This window comes from Alligator sinensis, unplaced genomic scaffold, assembly GCF_000455745.1.
Source record: "Alligator sinensis unplaced genomic scaffold, ASM45574v1 scaffold1238_1, whole genome shotgun sequence".
NCBI classification, from domain to species: Eukaryota; Metazoa; Chordata; order Crocodylia; family Alligatoridae; genus Alligator; species Alligator sinensis.
In genome coordinates, this window is record NW_005842436.1 from 1,021,341 (window position 1) to 1,045,503 (window position 24,163).

The 24,163-nt window shown below is 49.7% G+C and overlaps 2 protein-coding genes across 2 annotated transcripts in view; both read right to left on the reverse strand.

The window, feature by feature from the left end:
- Positions 1-5,577: 5,577 nt before the first annotated feature.
- Positions 5,578-17,996, reverse strand: NOP2 (NOP2 nucleolar protein). The gene is made up of 17 exons (XM_006030300.2): positions 17,895-17,996; positions 16,777-16,897; positions 16,616-16,661; positions 16,351-16,424; positions 11,820-12,091; positions 11,490-11,533; positions 11,186-11,325; positions 10,381-10,580; positions 10,124-10,213; positions 9,954-10,041; positions 9,726-9,866; positions 9,363-9,502; positions 9,021-9,110; positions 8,291-8,413; positions 8,095-8,192; positions 7,858-7,988; positions 5,578-5,832 (listed from the first exon to the last, which is right to left on the reverse strand). Exons 2-17 carry the CDS (start codon positions 16,880-16,882, stop codon positions 5,582-5,584), a joined length of 2,034 nt encoding a protein of 677 aa, XP_006030362.1. The 5' UTR covers positions 16,883-16,897; positions 17,895-17,996; the 3' UTR covers positions 5,578-5,581.
- A 1,014-nt stretch (positions 17,997-19,010) lies between these two features.
- Positions 19,011-24,163, reverse strand: part of CHD4 (chromodomain helicase DNA binding protein 4) — a 24,256-nt gene continuing 19,103 nt past the window's right edge. Inside the window, exons 34-40 of the mRNA XM_025211882.1 lie at positions 23,573-23,650; positions 23,327-23,461; positions 23,117-23,225; positions 22,675-22,807; positions 19,948-20,143; positions 19,672-19,847; positions 19,011-19,522 (exon numbers count right to left, since the gene is read on the reverse strand). Coding sequence (XP_025067667.1) covers positions 19,505-19,522; positions 19,672-19,847; positions 19,948-20,143; positions 22,675-22,807; positions 23,117-23,225; positions 23,327-23,461; positions 23,573-23,650 — 845 coding nt within the window. The 3' untranslated portion in view covers positions 19,011-19,504. The remainder of the gene's footprint in view (positions 19,523-19,671; positions 19,848-19,947; positions 20,144-22,674; positions 22,808-23,116; positions 23,226-23,326; positions 23,462-23,572; positions 23,651-24,163) is intronic.

Below are 24,163 nucleotides of genomic sequence, written 5' to 3' on the forward strand. Positions count from 1 at the left end.
GCCGGGCTGCGGCGGAGCAGGGCGGAGCCGCCGGCTCCCTCCGCACGCCCCGCCCCACCCCGCGTCAGGCAGAAGGCGGGGTGCATATGCACCTTACAGACCAACTCAGTAAGATGATGGATGGATGGAGCAAGCAAGCACAAGCTTTTGTGGGTTGAAACTCACTTCATCAGATGCTGTGAAAGGAGGTCCAGAAAGCAGAGTATGGAACAAATTGGAATAAAAGAGGCAAGGATTTCTTAGGGTGACATTTTTTTATTGGTCCAGTAAAAGATCCCACCCTCAGAAATCCTTGCCTCTGGCAACATTTCCGGACCATCTAGAACATCACTTTTACACTGCCAAATTAGAATACAAAAGACAAGGGGTGTAGGAGGGAGAGAGAGATGGGGGCACAGGGGAAGGGAGCAGTGCTAGGAGAGAGAAATAAACAAAGGCTAAATGGGTAGGAACAAAGCCAAGCCAATCCAGGCAATGAGATAAGAATGGGCCAGCACCACACGGAACCCTGTAGCAGAGGCAGGGGAGGGTCCAATCAGCCTCTCACCTTGGGCAAGTCCTGCAGCAAGGGCCTCCTTATCCTCACCCAGTTCACCAGAGCTCATCATTATCAAACTCTGTCTTTTGGAGCCTGGGGCACCCACGCACCCTGCGTACCACCCAAATCCATCGCCAGGCAGGCCACCTGCCTCTGAGCCAAGGGGGGAGAGCAAGGTGCAGGGGGACAGGGCTGGACAGCAGGGCACCCTATGGCTGCAGGGTCTGCTTCCATTCCCCATGACCCATGTTACACTTGTCACCCTATAAGCACTTTTTTAGTGAGACAAAAAGCAAATGTTTATACATTTGTGCTGTTTGTCATTCTAAAAACGAAGGGCAATATGTTGCACAAACATCAGGTAAAGTGACAAAAACTTTCCTCTTTCAGAAAGCGATTTCTTTGTCATGAGGAGCTTTCCCATGACAAGTGTAAGGTCTGGGCAGTCTCTCTGAGCCTGACCCCCTGTGTCCCACAGTGCTCCATGCTCCCTCTCCCCCTTCAAGACAACTACCTGATCAGCCCTTGGCCCTGCCAGGCAGCAATGATGACAAGGTTGCAGCAGCAGCAGGGCCTGACTGAGCACCAGCAACCCACCGAAGCACTAGGAACTTCAAACTGTAACAGTGCGGGTGTTTTATCCATTCCCACTGGTCCTGGCAAGGGTTGATCAGGTAACAAAGATGACCTAATCAGCTCCTGGCTTGTAGGCAGCTTGTGGGCAGCCCCATCACCTGTTTCCACTCCAGCAACAGCTGACAGAGAGGGAAAGAAAGCCTGTCATTGAGCCTCTCCTCCTCACTGGCAGGCTCCCCTGGTGGCAGGGGGAACTAAGGAGCAGCCCCCTATTGGAGAACGTGCCTTTGTGATGCCAAGGGGCTTGTGTGCACGCTCGTAGCATTCTTCTACTTTTGGAGCACCACAAAAATAGTGTGTTGAGGGCCAGCGTGGCAGCCATTGGCTCCTGTGGGAAACAGCAAGTGCTTTCAGGGGATGATCTCCTCAGCTTCCCTCTCTTTGAACTTGTATTGATGTTGCTTCCACAGCTGCTTGCTTTTTTGTCCCCGATCAGTTGTGCCTCAGCACTGGGACCCTTTTCCTCAGGACAAGAGGGCTGGGCCTAGGCTCATCCTGCCAGACATGCTCACTGGATGCTCCTGTTCCTTGGAGGAGGCCTGTCCCTCCTTATCCTGCAGAGGTAGAAACCACTCCGGTGCCTAGCTGTTAGTGGGGGATGTGGCAGAGGCCTCCCTTCCACCAGTCAACTGCTTTCTCCCTGCCCCTGCAACTGTTTCCCTCCAAGCACTGGTGGGCCCTGCCCCCATGTCTGCTATCTTCCCACATGCATTCCTTCATCCTCCAGTTTATTTATTTCCTCCCTCCTCTATGCCCTATCAGCCCTTTCCTGCCAGGTTCCCACCCTCATCCATGTGCTCTCCTCATGACAGGTCACCATTCAGCTGCTGGCAGTTGTGCATGTTCAGGTAAGCCTGGAGGAGTCCTCCCTGATGTCCCTGTAAGAAATGTCCCACTGCATCCACTGTGTGCCAGGGAGGCTTGGTGCTTTCTCCGCTGGGCCCTGGAGTGTTGGCTTGGAAGAAGTGCAGAATGCCTCCAAGTTTACAGAAGGCCCTGGCAGCACTGGTGACCCTTCTCACCTGGTTCCTCTCCAACCAGCTGCAGTGTCTCCCATTTTCATGCTAGGCCACATGGGCAGATCCTGCTGCCTACAGCCACCAGGCAAGGCTGTCAGGGTTGGGGGTGGAGGTGACACCAGTCAGGGTAGGGAAGGCCCATCCCCTGCCTGGTGTCCCATCCCTTGCTCCTTCTGCCTCTCCACTTTGAGCACACCCCTGCCTGGCCAGTCCTCCAACCCCACTCTGACAGAGATTGGGCAGTTGTCTCAAGCCATGAGGGAGGCGCAGTACAGCAAATCCTAATCCCAGGCCAGTACTCACTATGATTTGGAGAAATATCTCTTGAGCAGCATAAGAGGTTGCTGCTTGGCCTTCTTTTATATCACCCAGGAAAGTCCAGAAAGTGAAGCTGGCCAGAGACACCAGCAGGGGAGGATGCTGATGTGTTCTTCTCTCCCAGAGGTCCTTTATGGGTGGGGAAGCTGGGAAAGGACTCTCCACACCCACACTCTCCCACCTTTTCTTCTTCCCCCAGACAGCTCCTAGGAGGAACCTATCTGGGTTGCTGACAAGAAAGTCCCATAGCCATCTCGGAGAGGAACAGGGCATCTGAAGGAGAAGACAACACTCCCCCCTATGCCTCAGCCTAGGTGCTGAGTCTATTGTGCTGCCCATTCCTGTTTCCTCACCTTCCCCTCTCCAGTTCATTGCTCATGATGAGATTTCAGCCTCTGGGATGCCCCTGTCCCTTCCAGCTGCAAATGGCAACAAGTTATAGGTTGCTGAGCCTATTGGGGAAAACAGCTAGTGCAAAGGAGCTGAGCCATCAGCCTTTCAAGGCAGTCACTCTGGTACAGAGCATTTTACTTGTGGAGCAGCCACAACCCAGCGGCACTAACACCAAACACTGCTGTGACTTGAGTCAAGACCACAGTAGTGTGGCCCAGTCCTGCTGAGAGGTTAAATAATTGACTGGATAGGCAGTAGCTCTGTTAACCTTTGAATGAAGGGGACAGGTTCAGTCAGAACCCAGCTGCATTGAAGGCACACAATGCTTGGAGAAACTGCCCAATGGGGATGGAAGTTGAGCACTTAAAAGAGTGCTCATGAGATGCTCCCAATTCACTTCAAGGTCTCACATCCATCACTCCTGCAGCCAGCAAATACCAGAAGAATGGGGTAGGAGGAAGGAAGGTGCTGAAGTTTATATCTGGATAGCAACCCCCAGCCTTCTTGTGAGACAGGGCAGATGTGGTGCACATGTCCTGCCTTGGTCCAGATGTTCTGCTGTCAGGCTCTGCCAGGGTTCCTCAGCAGGTTACTGCAGCACCTCCTAGGGAACATGACCCCCAACATGAGCAGCAGCTCTTTTGCCACCATCTAAGATACACACCAAACCACTGCCTCAGATTCTGCTCTTACCAAGGGTCTCCTGAGGACCTGGAAGCTGGAATCACAGCTTAGTCCTCACTGACCTGTTGGTGCATCACCCGGGTCTTATCACATGGGTGGTGGAGGCTGCCTTGTATTGGCAGTTGGTCCCAAGTGGTGCTGAGACACTGGGCAGTTGGTGCTACTCAGAGATACTCTGGACTAGTCAGCATGTGTACTCCACAGTACTTGCTCAGCACGTCCCTAGGAGGTAAAAGTAGTCCTGTCCTCTTGCCTCATTTATCTCAAGCAGGAGCTGCAGAAGGGTCCTCCCCATCCACACCCCAAGCCATCCAAAGCAGGAGTTAAGTTCCTCCAAGCTCCATGTGTACAGTTGTACACACACACACACACTCCCTGTCCAACCCTGGTACTAGGTGGTGGGACTTTCCCCAACCTCTCAGTGGGTTGGGCATTATTTTACTTTAATTGCACAATCCATTAGGTACAGCAGTTGACAATACTTTCATCACAGCTGTGGGTAGACATTTGCTTTATATCAGGGATCAGGAACATATGGCCTAAGACCTTGCATCCAGCCCACACAGCAGGAAGGCATCACTTGTGCCATAGGGAGAAGTGATGGCAGCCGAATCAGAAGCACTCTCTCACCTCAGACCCAGTCCAGGCTGATCAAGGCAACTGTTGCAAAATCTTGCCAACTGTTGTTGTAATACTCTTTCTAGAACCCCTTTGCATTTTTTCCTTTAGTGCAAGAGGAAAACCCCAACACGTATGGATTCCCAGCATGCCAGGTTGCCCACCTTTTTCCATAGGCCCAGGCCTTTTAGTGAAGATTCCAACTGCACTTTTCCTTGCAACTTTATTTATGCTCTCCCCATCCATCTTCATGGGCCTAATGTCTCAGGCTTCCCTTGGTAAACTCCTTCAAGCCTTGGCCAAAGTGGCCACATCAATCCCAGAGGAAAGATTTTGCACAGCTGTATGTTGAAATTAGGGTGTATATTTCCACTCTCTCATTTGTTAATGGTTCTGGTCAGCCTTCCTCACAGCAACGTTCACCAGCTGCGTCAAGGAGCAGTGCCCAAGTTTCAGAAGCAGAGAGGAGACTCTTGTGACCCTGAAACCTCTCCAGGAATAAGGTGCTTTTCCCCAGCACATGAATGCCCCTGGAGGCTGGTGTAGCATGGCAAGCTCCTATAGGCAGCAGCAGCAGCACTGTTGGGGGGTGGGAGCGTGGCGGAAGCAAATGGGGAGCTCCTGGAGGCAGCCGCAGCACGTCACCAATCAACAGCCCGTTTGTTAGGAGTACCTCCACAATCATGTGCAAGAGCTGGATTTAAATACTTCTGCCAGAAGAAAACTAGAGTACACATCTCTCAGCACTATCCTCACCTCCTGGTTATAAGGGCGGGGGGTGTTCTTGGTCATTTCTGTTTATATTGGTTCTAGTTTGCATCCATTAGTTCAGAAATATGGAGTTAATTCAGCCTCAGGGCCCAGGCCATCCCAAAGAGGAAACTTAGATCCCAGACCTTGATCTAACATACACCTTCTATAATGTTTCTGAGCAGCCACTAGAGCAGGGCCTGGACACAGGACTCCTGCTGCCCTGGCCCTCTCCTGTCCCTCCACAAAAAGCTTTTAACCACTAAGCAGAGTCACCTGCTCACTCCGAGCCTCTGATTCAAAATGAATATGGTTTCTCTTCACATATGAAAGTGCATGTACTTTGCTACTGTATACTTCCACAAAATATAAAATCTTTAATGAGGCAGGAATGACCATTCCAGATGCCCAGAGAAGTATAGGCAGAAGAGCAGATCACAACAAAGAGACAGCACATTGCCCCAGCTCCTTAAACAGTGACAACAATTATTCCAGACCCACACAACATGGAAAAAGCACCCAATGTGGGTAGAAGCAGGGCAGCGCCTGACCTTTCCCCTCCAAGGTGAGCATTCCACCTCCTAGTCTAAGCAAACCTAGTACTGATGTTCAGTAAGGCACCTTATCACTGTCCACTCTGATGCATTTTGTGCTTCTTCCTAGAATTTGGCCGAGTTCCCAGTGTCCGGGGGGAGGGCCGGACAGCCTTTGAGGCTCTGCCCTGCTTCTGTAAGGAGCTTCCCTTTGAGGCAGGTCGTTGCATCTTCTTTCCCGTAGCAACTTTTGATCCCTCAAGCTTTCTCCGTTTAGGCTGCGGCTCTGAAGTTGGCTTGGGAGCAGGCTCCTGGCTCGCAGGTTCTATGGCAGGTTCCTCATCTACAAGCAGAAAACAGTCAAAACACCTCATGAGACTTATCCAGGAGTACTCAAGCAACTGGCTGAGGTAATTGCAGAACTACTGGCTGTTGTGTGTGTAAATTCATAGATAACTGGAAAAAAAAAGGGGAAGGAAGACTTAGACTGGCTACTCTAATTCCCTTTGATACCTAGAAAAACACTGAAGCCTGCCAGAGAACCTATTTCTAAGCACTTAAAGGTAATAAGGAACTGCAAACCTGGCTCTGTCAAGAGAAACGCATCCATTCAAGAGAAAGGTGTACATACATACTAATTATCTGGAAGAATTCTCCCAGGTTTGTTCTCCTAGTAGAGAAACTCCCCTTACCCAGATCCACTTGTACAGATATTTGAATGCTGGAGGCCCTGAAGAGTGGAGAGCATGCAGTGCTGACACTATGCAGACATGGAAGGGGGGACCCTGTGCACATATCTCAATGTGCTCTGCAGGCTTCCTTAGTCTGCATGGGAACAGATAGCAGCAGGACATAGAGCAGCCCTGATTGGCTGACCAAGGCTGCCCCTGGTCAGCCTGTTTCCCTGCAACACAACGTGGGGTGCCACTACTGGAGCACCACAGTCCAGGGAGCAACACACTGCCTCTCCCGGACTGGTTGGGAGTGGGTTTGCTAGAGAACTATATTCTCTTCTGAGAGAAGCCACAGCATGTATAGACATTTGGTCTCCCAGGAGACTCCCCTGGGAGCAATTTAACCCTGGTTACTTCCAGGCTATGTTTCCCCTGGAGTGGCCATTTTTACTCTGGGAGAAAAAGCCTGAACATGGTGTACCACTCATGGTTTCTCCTGGTAGACCAGCAACTCTCCCAAGAGAAAATGAATGTGTGTACAAGGTCCAAGCCATGCTGAACTAACCAAATTCCACTATATGCTAAGGTGACAGACTTTGTATCATAACCACTGTTCAACCCCATCCACAATTTCACTCAGGCAAGGCTTCCAACACTAAACTATGGTAAGATGAGCTCAAAACTAATTGGATGATTATGCTCTAAGACAAATGTGTCAATGTCTAACTGAGAGGAAGCATCAAGAAGTATCCAAAGGGCTCTGCCCTGGGTCTGGTACTGCTCATTTTCATTAAATGACTTGGAGAACAGAACTGAATGCACACTTCATAGTAAATCTGTAGCTGAGACCAAGTTAAATGGGGTAGCAGACACTACAGAGAACAGGATTAGGATTCCAAACAACCCTGACAAACTGGAAATAGGTCTGAATTAATAAGATGAAATTCTGCACTTAAAACGGGTTTGTGGTAGACAAGCTGAATGTTACATGTTAGATCAAAAAAAAGTTAACAGCACACTGGGATGCATCACTTCCATTACTTCTTTAAATCACTTCTGCTGATCCTTCCAATTATCAGCATATGAGGCCTCACCTGCCAGTTCCAGGCACCACACTTCGAGAAAGATTAAGACAAATTAGAAACAGTTCAGCAAGAAACCACCGAAGTGATGAGAGATCTGGGAACCATGATTTACAAGAAATGGTTGGAAGGACTAGAGTTATTTAAATCAGAAGAGAAGACTGAGAGGCAATTTGATAGATCTTTGCATACAAAAAGGGTTATTATAGAAGAGGATAGTAACTGATTGTTTGCTGTGTCCATCAGGGACCAGATGGAAAGTAACGGGCTGAAACAAGAAGCAGTTGAAAATCACAGCTTTTCCAATTCAAAGTAGGAACACACTGGGAAAGACTGCCTGGAAGGGGAGTGGAATTTTTGCTATTGGAAATTTAAGTGCAATTCAGATGGATTAATCCGCTGGGATAGTTTAGTCAGGGATGACCCTGCCTTAAACAGAGGCCGGACTAGGTGACTTCCCGATAGCTCTTCCAGCCCAATTTTTCCACAATTCCATTAAGATGGCAGGATATACTGCAGCTAGCATCAGCATTGTTTCGTTGGGAGCTCTCTGCTACTCTCATCCCAGCCAGTTCAGTAAGTGAGCAGGGCAGAGCTCTGTAATTCAGTTACCTTTCTGCACTTTGGGGATGGCATTGGAGAATTTCTTGAGCTTGGCAATAAAGAACCCATCCATGTTGTGGGTGTGGGGGTAGAAACGCCGTGTAGATTTGAGGGATGGGTGGAAGCGACGATCCTTGAATCTGGGGTAGAGAGAGGGAAGATAAAGAAGAAAATATGAAAATTTCCTCCCTAGTGAGGGAAGTGAGAGTGAGAGCTGCCAAATCAGAGGCCTGACACATCACACACCTGCTAAATCCTTCCTGGCCAAAGTCCAAGCCCGTGGGTACCAGACGAACATTGCGTTTCTTCAGGGCGTAATCCACTACCCACTCATTCTCTTCCACCTGCCAGAGACCGACATCGAAGTTTGACACTGACTGACCAATTCTTAAGTCCTCCCTTGGTGTTGAGGCCAGTCACCTGGAGCCCCAAGGGCACTTACCATGATGGAGCAGGTGCAGTACACAATGTAGCCCCCCGTCTCTGAGGCAGCATTGACTGAATCAATAGCACTGAGGATCAACTCCTTCTGCAGGTGAGCACAGCGCAAGATATCCTTCTCATCCTGAGGGAGACAGATGGGTTAGAATGTGAAAGATGCAGAGCTCACCCTGCTCTCTGCTGCAAATGGACCCATGATAAAAAGAGAGAGAGAAGCACATGGGAGGAAGCAATGGGACCTGGATTAGTTTCTCAGGCTCCATCCCCTCCCCTGATTCAACAAGGGGAGAGGAAGGAAAGGGATGCGCGCGTGTACACGGTGGGAACGCAAAAGGAAGGAATCATTCCTTAAAATTTATTTCTCTGTTCCAAGCATCTTGATGTAAGGACAAAACAATCCAGAACCACTCCCCTTCAATGAGCCAGTAGGCAAAAGTCTCTCTCAAGATATGGTCAAACATGCACTTAGTCTATGTAAGAGGGTAGGGGGAGCAGCTGCTGCTATTAGAGTGTGCAGCAGGGCTTACAATCTAACCTACATCTGCCTGAGTCTGTAGCCACATAAGTGAACTAAATCATCCCAGCCCTCCCCACTCTGTGCCCCTTACCCTTGCCACCACCTCCTGCTGATTTTAGCTACCAGCAGCGATGAGAAGCCACAGGTTTGGTGACATGGGGCAGTAGCACAGCTAAAGAGGACCCCTCAGCAAAGAGCAGGGAAGGTTACTTACCTTATTGGTTTTGACAGCAGGGTCCTTTGAGATCACACCTGTGCCACTGCAAGGGGCATCAAGCAAGACTCGATCAAACCCTCCCAGCACCTAAGGGCAGAATTAGACATTCTGATAAGCCCCGTCCATGTGAAGCTGAGCTAGAGCAATATGGCGCCCGGACAGGACAGACAGAGCCATTCCATGCTGCCTGGTCCCCCAGCCCATGCGTATGTCTTTCTTACAGCTTGGCCCCATACAGACTGTAGTGAACGTGTGGTAGGACATGGCCCAGCCAAGGAGAATCCACAGAAGCCTTGCAACTGACATGATGTACAGGAGCTTGCTGTGCCATTGTCCTACCTTGGGGAACTGTCGCCCGTCACAGTTGCTCACAACAGTGTTGGTGACGCCCAGGCGGTGCAGGTTCCCCACCACGCTGCGCAGTCGCTCGGCACTGCTGTCATTGGCCAAGATCACACCCGTGTTCTTCATCAGCTGAGCTGCCAGAGGGCAGGTGTCACATCAGGACCCAGAACATCTGCAACACCCTCCATTGCCATGGACCAGAATTCCTCGCCCCCTTCCCCCCATAACTCCCTTGCCTGCTTCCCCAATATCCTTCCCTGCAAGAAGTCCCAAAAGGGACCCCCCCACCTTCCTCCTGAGCTTCACCACCCTGGCCCCCATGCCCATACCCAGCTACCCCTCTCTCCAATCCAGTACCTATGTAGCTAGTCTTGCCTCCAGGGGCACAGCACATGTCCAGAATGCGCTCATTCTCCTGAGGAGCCAAAGCCATGATGGGGAGGAGGCTAGAAGCTCCCTGCAGCATATAGTGTCCAGCCAGGTACTCTGGGGTGGCACCTAGGGGGCAAGATAATAGAGCTATGAGAAACTGAGGCGTTCCTAGTCCGCTAGCTCAGCCCTGGGACAGAAGGGAAAGTTTCTCACCAATGGGCACGGAGGAGTCGTAGATAACAAGCCCAGTTTTCGACCACTTCCCCAGGGGGTCGAGATTCACTCCACGATTGATCAAAGCCTGAAGGACAAGAAAAACAGTGAGACCTCAGCTTCACAATGGGGAGAGGGTAGGGGCTGAAGAGCCATAGAGCTTCACTTACCTGTGCCAGGTCCCGTCGCCGTGTCTTTAGGGTGTTGGTCCGAATGGTCATGGGGCGAGGAACCTCGTTGGCTTCCAAGAAGTTGACCAGCTAGGCAAGGGAAGGAAGAAAACGAGTGAGAAAGACAACAGGACATCCCCATACCCAGGGAAGAGGGGAGGCAAATGGGTGAGTACTGGTCAGTCTGGAGGAAGGCTGGACAAATCCAGACCCATAACCAGGTCTAGCAAGGCAGGGGCAGGGGAAAAGCACAATACCTCAGGGAGGGGGAAGATCTCCATGAACTTCTCAAGCAAAAAATCACTGTAGGAGTAGTAAGCAACAAGGTCCCGGCGAAGGAGCACAAGGTATTCTTGCCGTGCACGCCCCTCTTCCCGCTTGTTCCGGAAGTCCTTCAGCACTTCCATGTTGTCCTTGATGCGTTGATGAATGACATGCAGATCAGGTGGCCCAACAGGTGAGAAAAGTCAAGGAATAAGAGCAAAGGCCTGAGCACTGATTACATATGAGCTTTACTGCTCAACTCCTGCCATGCACCACAGAGCACCTGCGCTGAGGAAGTCTCAGCTGGGGCATCTCCATCAAGCTCTGGATCTCACGCTTTAATGAAGATGCAGGCTAGCTGGAGAATCCCAGTGAGAATGATGGGAATAGTAAGAGATTGCGAAAACATGACTTGTGAGGAAAGGATTAGGGAGATGGGTTTATTTAATCTAAAAGAAAAAAAACTTGATGGACAGACACACCCACGCACCCACCCTCATGATGACAGTCATCCAATATGTCAAAGATTAGGGAGGACTAGGATTCTGAGGGTTTCAGCTGTCTAACACACAACTGCTTTCATATATGGTGACACAAATGCTCCTGCTCCATTAAGCTGAAGCATGACCCAACCCAGGCAGAAGTGTTTTGGGTTTCTGTTGTACGTTACTGTAGTTTCTCAGGAACAGTAAACCAAGAGCATAACGCCCATACTTCACAACATGCAGGTCTGAGAGTGTATGCTTTTGCTAGATGCAGGTGGCTCACAAGCCACAAACATAGTAGAAGGAAGGATATTCTCTTTCTGAATCTCCTCACTGCTGGGCAACACGAACTCCTCATCTATATCCACATTGAGCTGCAGGTCCGTGTCCTCCTCTTCCTTCTGTCCCAAGCTTGGTCTGCTTCCCTGCTTTTCATCTTCACTGTCATCCTCGCTGAAAAAAAGGGGAAAGTGTTCACGTGCAAAAGCAAGGCGAACTCAGGAAGCTTCACAGCTCGCAGCCCTAGTGAAGTAGCGTGAGTAGATGGCCACCACCAACTCCCCTATTGCCACAATCCAGGAGACCCTCCACTGGCTTCGAGCAGCTTGAATTCTCACCTGTCAGACTTGTCCTTTCGGGCAGCTTGTTCAATGGGCAACAGCTGAACATGGAGAGAGAGGGGAAATTAATGAGAACCCATGTGCCCAGTCCCTGCCATTCCCATAACACTCACTCCATTCAGGTGGGTGCACAGACCAGCAGGTAAAGGCAGGAGAAAGTACTGTCATGAACACTCTCTACTCTTGAGGTTTCTCTCCCAAGGGGATGATGTCTCACCCTTTGTAAGCCCCACAACCACTTCCATCTCCATTGGGCACAAATCCCACACCACTCCCTACTGGGGACGTCCATCTACTCATTGTGCCACATAGGTCAGAGGCTCCTACCTCCTGTTCCTCAGAGGATGAGGCACCATAATCATCTACTATCTCCTCATTGCTCCCATTGTCCTCCTCATTCTCCCAGGAGTCCTCATCCCCCTCGCTGTCACTGAGCTCCTTATGCTCATCATCTTTCTCCTCAAACTTTGCATGCTTAGTCACAGGAGTCAGCCATCCTGAATTATCATCGCTGAAGCCAGGCTGATGGTGGTGATGGAAAGCTTTTTCCTTTAACCCTGTGGGGTCTTTCCTCTTCTGTGGTGATGGCTGCTCAGCAGCTGTGGGCAGAAGACAACTGATGATCAGTAAACAGGTTCAAAACCAATTGTATCATTCAGTACAGAATGGGATGGAATGCATTCTAATTCCAAACTGCAGCTGTGCGGGCAGGCAGCTTCTCTGTCATTTGGTTTCCTCTGTAAAATGTGGATATGACCCTGCCCCATCCCAGAAAACACAAAAGAATTAAAAACACTTATTTATTTTACAGCTATATTTATCTGTACCGATGCTTCTCAGGTGTTTCTGAATGATTCTCATGCTGCAGTCCCTCCACTGTCACATTAGAATGTCTTTCACAAGCAGCTCAGTGATGGCCCTCATCTCTCTCATAGAGGCTTTTTAAAAACAAACAAACAAAAAACCAAAAAAAGTTTGAGTCACCCTGTTTTTACTAGCGAAGGCAAATCAAAAACATGAGTCTTTACACTTGCAATAGCAAATGGTGAGATTTGCTACTGTTGCCAGCTCTGAGTCAGACTGCATTTCATAGTTTCTAGGGTTGGAAGGGACCTGGGCAGATCATCTAGTCCGACCCCCTGCCATGGCAGGAAAGAGTAATGGGGGGCAAAAGACCCCAGCAAGATGGTCATCTAACCTCCTCTTAAACCCCCCCAGGGTGGGAGCCTGCACCACCTCACTTGGAAGCTGGTTCCAGACCCTAGCCACCCTGACCGTGAAGTAGCACCTCCTGATGTCCAACTTAAACCTCCCCTCCGCCAGCTTGTGACCGATGCCTGTTGGTTTCAGCCTTGACCATTTTCAAGGGGTATAGGCCAAGCTGCAGAAGTGCTAAGCAGAAGGCCCAAAGCCTGTTTCTGAGTAACCAGTGTGAAGCTTTGCAGACGTGACAATTAACTTAGTCAGCAAATAAAGGACACAAAACACAACATACATTAAGTAACCCATATATGTTATATCATAGCTTTATCTTGAAGTAGTAATAGTAGCAATTGGTGTAACCAAATGTATTAGAAGTTATTTTGCTATAATAGATATATTTTTGTTAAAATGCTTAGATAAAAAACAGCCTGTCAGAGATAAAGTAAGGTAAAGAAGAAACAGAAACAGCATTCTACAGTGGGGAAGAAAAGGAGACAAGAAACCCTCCTTCTTCCTCAAGAATATAAATCCCAAATAATTGACACCTTCCAAGTCCACAAAAATTCTGGTTTAATCCAGTTCCAAAAGTTTCAGTGAAACAAAGAAATTTCAATAGAACCAATCAGAGGTCATTTATTAGAATATTAAAACCAGCCATCTATAAATATTGGGTATAGGCTGTGTGGCAGGCCAGTAGGGGGTGCTCCTGTGCTAAGCCACCCACTTCACTGCACCTGTTCACCTTCCAGGCTCTGAGTGCCTCCTTGGGGCACCTTGCATCCGGCCAACCCCCTTCCTGGAGCACACCCACAAGCCTGGGGGTAACACTGGCACCACTCAAGAGTCTTGGTCCGTTAGTGGCAACGTGCCTCTTGAAGTACACAGGTGTAATAGACCTGTCAAGCACCCGCTTGACCCACTGCAAAAGCTTGGGGTGCTTCCTCTAGCCTGAAGCACAAAAAGCAGCTTTCTTAGTCAGCCGAACCAAGGGGCACAAAGCCATGCTTCTCCCAACAAGTCCACCACACTTGGTACAGTGAAGAACTTTATTGGTTACAGATGGAAGGCTTGGAGAAAGTTGCAGGACAGAGAAGTATTAAAGAATAACCTTAGGGCAAACAGTGGCTAGGTAGCCTTTGATCACATCTACTTTACAGCAAGCTATATCTAAAGAGGTTTCAGCAGTCTACTCACTTCAGCATCTTGAAAGAGAGAGCTGCAGATGTTTCAGCTCCTGTAAGTCTTCATCCATGGATGCTCTGCCCAACCTCCTGGGCAGTCAGTTTATATAGACCTTTTGACATCACCTTTGGGGGCTCAATGAAGGGCAGCAGTTGTTGGTTGCTAGCCAACCAACTGGAAAAGCATCATCCATGAACAATGCATGCCCCCAGTGGGGGTGGGAAGGATGGCAACACTGGTGGCAGTGTTAAGTGGGGAGCTCCCAGTGGTGGTGGCAGCAGGGGAGAGGAGGGGAGGCAGCAAGCACCAACCAGGGGTCAGCAACCATCTGCAGACACCACCAGCAGCATGGGGGGGAAAGGGGAGCAGCGACTGCCCCCAGGTGCCACCAACGGTGTCAGCGGTGCCTTTTTGTAGGGGGTGCACCCAGCGTGCACCCCCTATGCATCACCAATGGCATCATCACTACCTGGTGGAGTGAAAGGGGCTACTGGCCTTGACCCCAAATAGACAGGAAGACTACCCCCTCCTCCCATACCTGGTCCAGGTTATGCGGACAGAGCTGGTTGCTTAACAACTAGAGTGATAGACAGGTAAGAAGACAATAATAGAGGAAAAACTAGCAGGAGAGACAGGGAAGAGACTGGGGATTGAAATTCTCCATAGGTTGGAGGGAAATTTGGAGAACTCTGCAAATTCCAGAAGACCTGCTGCCAATCTATGTGCCACCCTCCTCCTGAGTCTCCCCAGGCAGTATAGGTGACAATCTATGCTGTGCTGTTGTGATTCAGCCAGATAGACTTTGGGATAAATGTTTGTTCTCATGTTTTAAGATGCAAGCTAATAAAAGGTTGGGCTGTAGACCTGTTCCTGCCTCTTATCAGTAGCCTACCCAGAAGGTTCTGTAATTTAGGTACATACCATGACCCACTAACATAAATGCAAGTTCTAAGTCCTCCTCATTAACTGATTCTTGGATCTAGCAAGAATTTCCCTCTCCAACCTGCAGAGCTAGTTTCCAAAACCTATTCCATTTGTATCAGCTGAATGATACTGGACATTAAACACCATGAAATTAAAATCACCAAAAATTGCCAATTTGAGGCTGTGTTGTATAGAGAGCCAGCACTGAAGCAACATGCTCACAATACCAAGGGCTAACCAAGATGAATTTTCAAGGGTCAGTTTTATCAAATTAAATTTGATTCAAGGTTAAGTTGACAAGATAACAGACTTCTCAACACAATGCTAAGTGTACATTTAAATTCCAGCTATTGCAGCTGCCCATAATAGCATAGACAGGGTTGAGATGTCATCTCCATGAAGGGAATGGATTTTTTTTTAAATTAAAAAACCCCCAAAACAAGAAAACCTTATTATGCAATGTACTTGACTTGTATTGTCCAGGTAAGTGCACAATTCATATTAATTGCAGAACACATTACCAATGCAGTATCATTGCCTAATGTTCATGTAACAAACACTGGCTATCTGCATATCAGTTACATACATGCGTGACATGGCATCTTTCAGAATCACTGTCTACTTTGTAACTAATCATACTCTAACTGGCCCAAAAACAGTAAAGGGGAAGCAACTGTTTAAGGGCTATTATTAGAAGCATTGAGAACAGGGGTTCATTAGCCTCACTGCATTGATCTCCCCTCATTTTTAAACCTTCTAATTGCTGTCCCAAAACTGACTATTATAAGCCCCAAAAAACAAAAGAAGCTGGTCAGTTCTGGGGATGCCAATACCATGGCACTGACAGCAGTGTACTTAACAAACACTGTTTATATATTATTTTGCATTTGTTTACTGAGACGAGAGTGCACAGGTGAGACCAAGTAAAAGCCAAGACAGAGACAAAGCTACCTCCATCAAAATCCTTTTTTAATGCAAAAACTGACTGGACTTGTGTGCTAATAAACAGTTAAAAAGACAAAAACACTTGATAAAACTGAAATAGAAGTTTCCTTGTATTTTTGTTCTGTTGCCTCCACAATTAACTCTGTTGCAGGGTGGGGGAAAGAGAATGGCAGGGGAGAAAGGGCCAGTGATGCTCTTTCCCATAATCCCTGTGATCCCTCAGCCTGTGCCATCTTCGCCCAAGAAGAAACTGGACTGGCGTAGTTTGGCATAAGTGAATTGCCTTATTTTCCCCAGTCACAAGGGCTATATATCCATGAGTAGTGCACAGTGTTGTCTGGCACCCCACTGTGCACCTTCAAAGCTTTTCCAGCTACCTCAGGCAGAATACCTGACAAAATTCAGCAAGGAAAGTAGAATCCCCAAGCTCTACTAGACTCTCTGCCCTCTCCCTCGGAGCTGAGGATTGAAGGAAGGAAGATGCCCAATAAAACACACCAAGAAACATTGCAATCAAGGATGTCAGAACACATCCAACCCTTTGTGGAGAAGATCCAAGTTATTCAAGTCACTTTTCCCTTCATCCCAATCACTCCTTCCTCACCTCCTGCCTTCTTCACCAGAAGCAGATTCGTCTCAGTTTGAAGTTTTCCTGGCCCTGTTCGTCTCTTTGCAGCTCTGAAGTGACAGCGGAAAAAGAAGACCACATTAATTAAGCAGATAGACTCCTTTCTACCGGAGCTCCCAACATATTCCTCTGACCCTTCATCTCAGTCTGGCGTGGGGCTTCCAGACTTGGATTGGTACCCTGGAAATCACAAAGGTTTTAGTCTCTTCTGGGGAAGAGACTTACTGGCCTGTGCACTCACCTCTTTCGCCCATGACTGGATAATTTTTTCTTAACGTTATTATTTGCTAGAAAAAAAACAAAACAAACAAATTAAGACTCTAGTAATGGAAAAAGGCCAAACAATACGTTCGCGTTCCACTTCAGATGGGTGGACAGGGATGTCAAAACAGCTGGGCTTACCAAGTGGGAGGAATTTGGCTAACTCTACTTCTGCCCCCTTCTGTTTACGGGCTTTGCGTCCTGGGCCACGTTTCTCCTTCCGTGTTGGATCAAGTTTGCGCCCCATTGTGCTGCTGCTCCTCTGTGGAATAAGGCAAAGTAGAATAAAGTAACATGTCCATAGGTACTCAGTGTTAGGCAGCTCTCAACCTCCTCATGAGGTCTCCAGCCATTCTGTGGGTAACATACTCTGCCCACCTCTATCCTGGCTCTAGGACAGGGGGAGGCAAGATCCAGCCCGCCAAGGGAGTTTATCCAGCCCGTGGCAGGTCCCTCTGCCCTACCTGGCTCAGGCGTGGGGGGCAGTCTGGGCTGTGGTGTGTGTGGCTGGACTGGACTTCCTGGTAGCCCCTGTGGTGGCAGCTCACTCTCCCCACCTGCTCTGACCAGTCCACTCCACTCCACACCCACTGATGGGGGTGCTGTACAGAGTGGAGTCTCCATGGAGACTGGCTCAGGACCTCTACAGGGACAATGCACTTGGCCAGGAAAGATGGGATGCAGCTGCAGGCGGGGAGCAGAGTCTGGAGTAGGATGAGGGCAGGGGCCTGAGACACGGTTGCAATCTTCCCCTGCATGTCTCTGCCTGTGGAACCAGCATCCACCACAGGGAACAGATCCTGGTTCCACCCTAGATCCTAGCCCCAGCCCATCATGCTCCTGGATACCACTCCCTGCACACCCACGGCCCCATCCCATCTGCCCAGCTGAGTGCTCACTACCTGCGGTGTCCTGGGGCAGTCTCCATGGAGTGAGTGAGTGCGTGCACACAACAGCCTGGGGCTGCAGAAGACCGACTACCCTCCCCACCTCTTGCCAGGTCAGCACCCCTGGCCTACAACAGCTCAGGGGAAACTCTTTAAGGGACCTCCGGTCCAATAGCCACCCTCCCCTGCTCTAGGACAGCAACTCCCAAGCAGGTAAAGCAGTGAGCCAGGGCACCCCGAAAGCAGGGTGGCCGAAGCCCGCTCTGGGATCTCGGAGCTCTGAACCTCCTACTGGCCGCCCCGCCCCGCCGCAGGGGGAACCCAGTCGCCGCCCCACCAGCCGAGCCGGGCCGGGCCGGGCCCCACACTCACCAACAGCCACACGTGGAGACCTCCCAGCTACGTCCCTTACTCTACGCAAACTCAGAATGGCTCAGCTAATGCTTCACCCTCTGATTGGCCAAGCTCTTGCCTTCTTCCTTTCCCCTCTGATTGGTCAGGCTTCCTCCCAGCGCCCAATCAGGGCAGAGAAAACGCGAAGCTTCCCGCCCCGCCTACGGCAGCATAAGTGACTCGTTGCAGGTGAGTAACCTCCTGCGCCCCGCCCCGGAGATGACGTTACTGCAGCAGGCAGCACCCCCGACTGAAGTCCGATCACAGAGAAGTGACTGAGGCCGCGGGCTTCGAGGCACGATGCGCGGAGCTGCCCCGGGACACCCGGGGCCAACTGAAAGGGTTCCACGGCCGCCTAGCAGCAACTGGTGGGGCCGGGCGGCTCGGCGCTTGCCAAGGTATGAGGAGGGCGGAGTGTGAGGGGCAGGGGGAGGGAGGCAGAAGTCGAACTCCTCCTGCTAGCAGCTACTTGAGGGGACCTAAGCCACCTCCGAGCCTCTACAGTAGTGCTGTGGTCCAGCCCAGCATGCTGCCACCCCAAGGGCAGCAAGAGAGGAGCCCTCACGAGCCAGGTACTGGTAAGGAGAGTAGACCGCTCCAGCAAGGCTAACTAGGAAGAGCCGCTGCCTACACAAGGGAAAGCTAAAAGCTGTAAGCTTCAGCTCTCTCTACATCCTCCCCTCATGAACAGTATTGGCATGCCTTGGCAACAAGGCAAGGGCACTGCTCAACTCTTCGCCCAGGAGCATCTCAGCAAGATGGTACACAAGGGCACCCAGCCTGCAGTTAAGACTGAAGACACTGGATGCTTATTCATGACCTGGCCAGCTCATGGCTTGGAGAGAAACAGAGATGGTACAGGCTCACTACCCCTGGAAACGATCCCCAAATGCTTAGAGCAGCAGCAGGTAATTCCAAGTCATAAAAGTACCCTGCTATGAGGATGAGAGAAGCAGTGAAGGCAGTAGAAAAACTAGGCCAGTCAGGTTTCTTCTTAGGCAAAGATAGCACAGACTGAGGGAACATGGGGATTATAAGAAAGAACATCACCGGCCCTTTTGCCCACCCTGCAACAGAGCTAATTGGAGGCAATAGAACAAAAATACAAGGAAACTTTTATTTCAGTTTTATCAAGTTTTTTTTCTTTTTGTCTTTTTAGCTGTTTATTAGTGGACAAGTCCGGTCAGTTTTTGTATTAAAAAGGATCTTGATGGAGGTAGCTTTGTCTCTGTCCTGGCTTTTGCTTGGTCTCGCCTGTGCACTCTCATCTCAGTAAACAAACGCAAAATAATATTAAAAACCAAAACATGGAACTCCAGGCCGAGGCAGTGAGCAGTACAGCCAGGTTTCTGTGTAACAGATGTGGCGCTGTGGCCTCCAGTCACTATGTACAGAGTCCATCATACATCCCCTCTCGGCCAGGCACACTCCTTGCTCCTGTGGCTGGCTGGCTGCAGAGGGAGAAGAGACTTCTCCGGGAGGATTGTACAGCAACATCCACAGAGGGGAACAGCACCCAATCAGGAATGTCAGGCAGAAGAGGGGTCACTTCAGCTTGGATGATTGATCAACAGTGCTGGGCTGCGGCGTCACTGCTGCTGGGCCACCTGTGAAGTGAGAGAGCACATGCATGAGACAAAGCCCATTGATAAGCATGCACCCACCCTGCTGGGACTACCCCAACGGTCCCACTCCCTCCAGCTGACCAGGTTAAAGGGATGGAGTTCCTTACTGGCCCGGAGGGGAGGGCACTTACCTGCTGGGGAGGTGGTGGTGGAGGGGGTTCGCTACTGCGGTTGGCCAGTCGACTGAGGATGTTGCGCTCTGACATCTGGAGGCGTACTGCCACAGGTGGGATGCGGGCGATGGTGGCAGGCAGGCGAGTTACATCTGCCTTCATATCACTCAAAAGCTCCTCCAGCTGCTTCAGAACTAGAAGAGAAATAGGGGTGCATGTTTACTGGGGGAGGGGCAGAAGGGAGTGCAGCTTGAGATACGCCCACCTTTCTTCAGCTCCAGGACACCACCTCACCTTTGTGAAGCACCGCATTGGCTGGCTTGTTCCCAGCCATAGATTCCTTGGACAGGTGCTGGTGGCTCTCTGCCAGACACTCTACCTCAGCAAACCGCGTATTCAGGGCCATAGATGGATGTGAAGGGTCTTCTGACATGTTTAGATAGGCAGCTCGCCGTAGCTGCTCCTCAATTACTAGTGCCTGCTCCAACAGCTGAAAGAAAAGGAAGCATGAAAAAGACTCCTTCAACTACTTCCCAAAAAAGTCAGCCTGCTCTAGGTCAGTGGCTCAAGTTTTTTGGACTCAAGGCCCCCCCACACTCCTGACCCATAGCTCCCAGCCCTGCCAGTGCCCCACTCCTAACCCACAGCCCCTGACACCTCCAATCCTGCTGGTGACCTTCACTCCCAGCCTGCAGCCCCTTGGCCCTGCTGGTACCCCATATTCCTGACCCACACTGGGAGATAGGGGGGGAGGAGGACAGGCCAGCCACTGCTGCTGCCCTAAGGCAGTCTATGCTACCCCCCACCCCACCTCCCTACCAGTAATGTAAGGAGGTAAGGGCAGCATGACTCCCCACTTCCCCCACCCCTTGTCCATTACTCCTGCTGCTGTCAGCACAGCTCCCACACAGGGTCTTGGTTGGTCCAGCCAGGCTGTAGCCCCATGTCTGTTGTGGGCACAGAAAAATTGGGGAGGCACCCCCTGCTTTATCAGCATCCTCCAGCTCCCCCTAGCCCCAAGCAGAGCCTTACAGGCTGGAACATTGCCAGCCTTCAAGGGGAAACCCAGTTTCCCCATGTTATTCTCCTTTAAGAGGAGAAAATCCATGTTTTCCTCAAGAACCTGGCAACAGCAGCAATGGGCTCAGCCTGGTCAGCTGGGGTAGCCCATGCCCTCAGAGGCTGTGGGTGTGCCAAATTTGCAGCCCCCACAGACCTCCTGAAGCTGTTTGCGGCCACCTGGACCCCTGGTTGAGAACCGCTGCTCTAGGTCACAGCTCCCCCATGCTGGCCTTTGCCAAGATAATCTCCACCACCCTCTCAGACCTGAGCTATTGGATTTCTGTTTTTGAGCTCTATTACCCAGCTTTTGCTTGTACAAGGGAAGCATCTAGGGGTCTCTAAATCAGAAGAAGCAGTGTCTCACTGTGGCAGGACACTGCCTACACAAACACTCCAGAGTCCATACCACAGGCAATTTGAGAGATTCCTTTCTAGGATCTTCTGCAAATGTATCTCTGGACCCTTTAGGGCAGGGGCAGGCAATTAGTTTTGGGCAGAGGGCCACTTACCCGAGTTCTGGCAAGTCATTGAGGGCCACATGACAGACAGCCAGGGCAGATAAATATTAATTTTCTAAATTTTTTAGGGGCCCCGCAGGTCAGATAGAATGGCCTGGCAGGCCGCATCTGGCCCCCAGGCCACATTTTGCCCACCCCTGCTTTAGGGGCTTTACATGATGAAGATTCCAGAGGGACTCTGTTTTTATTCCCATGCCACACCAAGCAAAATCTGGACCTTCAAGGCCATTTCTTTCCTTTCCCCCAAACCTACAGTAATAAAGGCTCAAGGCCTTTTTGCTCCTTCCTAGCAGGCAGAGGGGTGCCTGGAAAACCATTCCCCCAGAGTTTCTTTGGGCATGTAAAGGCCACAGGAAGTAGAAATAAGATTCCAAAGTGAATTGAATTGACTAGCACTATTGTAAATCTAGACTAGATTTCCAGAGTGTTTGAAAACTGGTTTTAAACACCTTATCCTAGAGTTTGTCCACATGGGCATTTCAGAAAATTAACACAGGTTCATTAAACTTCATTAAAATGGTCACAGTAGTGTTGTTGTAGCCACGAGGTCCAAGGAACACACGAGAAGAACGTAGTATAATCTAGGTAAGATCCCTGTTACTGGACCAAATTATATTGTTGGAAGATGTTGGACAGACTCTTGAACACAAATTGCCCTTCCCTCAGGCCACCTGTTTTTGTTTAACATCTCTTACAAGTATGCATTTGGTTTAAAGGATACACACACTCACTTGGAGTTAAGGTACGGAGATGCAAATAGTTTACAGAGTACAGAGGTATAGAGCTTTTCCATGCCTCAGCTGTGCCATGCTAACTGCCTGTGGCATGCTTGGACCCTGTGCTAAGCTGTGGTAGGTTAGCCCCCTTTCACTTCTGTGAACTGACTAGATGACCATACTCTTTAAAAGTAAGTGCACCTTGGAAATAAATTAAGACAGACTAAATTACAATCTCTGGAGCATGTGCCATCATTAAGTTAACGCAGTTTAACTAATCCACTTGAATTTGTCCTCAGCAAGTGTCCCCAAGTAGACAAATCCCTAAACATACCCCAAGTGACCTGCAACACCAGAAAGGAACTGTGGTAAGGATATTCACTCAGACTTGCACCTGCCAAACACTTATTTGTTGGGAAAACCCTTGAGAGAAAACAGTTAAAGTAACTGCCCTCCAAGAAGCCCTCTTATGACATAGCTCCCAATCTACATTTTGGAGTCTGGCAGAGATCACAATGGACACACAACACACTAGTTTATTCATTATAAACAGTTAAGAGCCACACAGAGGGAGGTAGACTCCTGTGCTCTCTCTGAATGTCTTTTTTTTTTTTTTATTTAATAAAAAAGGAAACTAAGTTGTCCTAGCTGAGGTTGGTGCCCTCCTCCCTTATGGATGGCTATTCCTTGATGCAAGGCACTCCCCAAGTAGAAGGCTCTCTCACCTTAAACCTTCTGGCTAGGAACTTGTTCTTGATTTCCAGGAAGTTGCCTCTGTTCATCTCTCCCTTGAAGGGTTCATTGAGGATGGCGTAACGTGGATCATTCTGAATGTCCTGCCAGCGGGCATAGCCATGACTGAGATGGGATGAGCTCAGGCAAATAAAAGGTAGTGAAAACAAGCGAATACGCAGCCCATGCCAAAGGATTATATCCTGAGGGGTTAGGTAGAGTAGAGGCACAGGGAAACAAAATGAGAACATGTACTGCCCACTGTATTCTAGCCATGGTGATAAGATCTCTTCATGGAGGAGAAATCTTGGTGGGGGTGACAGAGATGGGACCACCTTACTAACTATAATCCCAACCCCCTTTGGTAAGATCCCCCTTCATGGGGATGTTTTGGGTTCTTGTGAGAGGTTGGCATTCTGTGAAGTGAAAGGATACTTGATGATCCCAGCCAGGAGCCAGTAGTCGTGGCGCCGGTGCCAAATCTCATAGGTTTTCTTGGTAACAGTTGCAGCCCGCTCTTCATTCTGCCACAAAGAGTGCAACTCTGGAGAAGGGAGACAGAGACAGCCAAGTCAAAAGCACTTTTCACAAAGAGGAGCAACAAGCAGGGTAACTGTAACTGCACCTGCACTTGGTGTCACATACCAGTGAAGCCACCATCTGCTATGTTGAACATAAAGCGCTGCTTCACTGCCTTCTTGTGCCTCTCATCAGTGTCCTTCAGCATCTCCCCGTTCTGCAGCATCACTATATCCCTCTTGTCATCGTCTTTCTTTTCCTCTGCAGACACAGGGAAAAGTTAGAGAAAAGGATGACTGCCAAAACAAATTGCATCCACAAAGGTGCTGCCCAGAAGGTAGATAACAAAAGTCTGATAGCACCTTGGCTTACCTTTCTCATCCAAGTTAATTGTGGGAGGTTCTGTAGGGGGCTCAGCAAGTGCTCTCTCTTCCACCTTCTCCACATCGGCTGTATGAGAAAAAGAACAGATCATCATATCTAATGGGTGCAGAGGATGTTCTGTGAAGAGCTTGAAATATGGCCGAATCAATCCAAGTTTCCTTCATCAAACCCCTGTGATTAAGTCCCCAATCCCCATATGTGTCTATGCCTGCACTCCTACAGGTCTCATCCTGGATCAGAAAGAGGATAATCTATATTAGTGGTTCTCAAGTCAGGGTGCTGCAATGCTCCCTCAGGGGTGCCACAGTAGGAACAGCCAGATAAAACTTCCCCACATGCTCCCCCTGCATTAGGGCTCTATAAGATCAGCCTAAGCAGGCAGCAACATCACCTCATGTCGTGCAGGTTTCTGGTCATCTGCCCCACAAAAGTTTGTCCTGGAAACTGGCACCACTGGAACTACCCCATCCTGTCCAATTGTTTTGGGGAGGAATGTTGAAAGTATTGGACCAGAAAGATCTTCACAATATGGGAGACTGCTCCTCCCTGCTTTAAGTTGATCAGAGAGCCCCAGAGCAG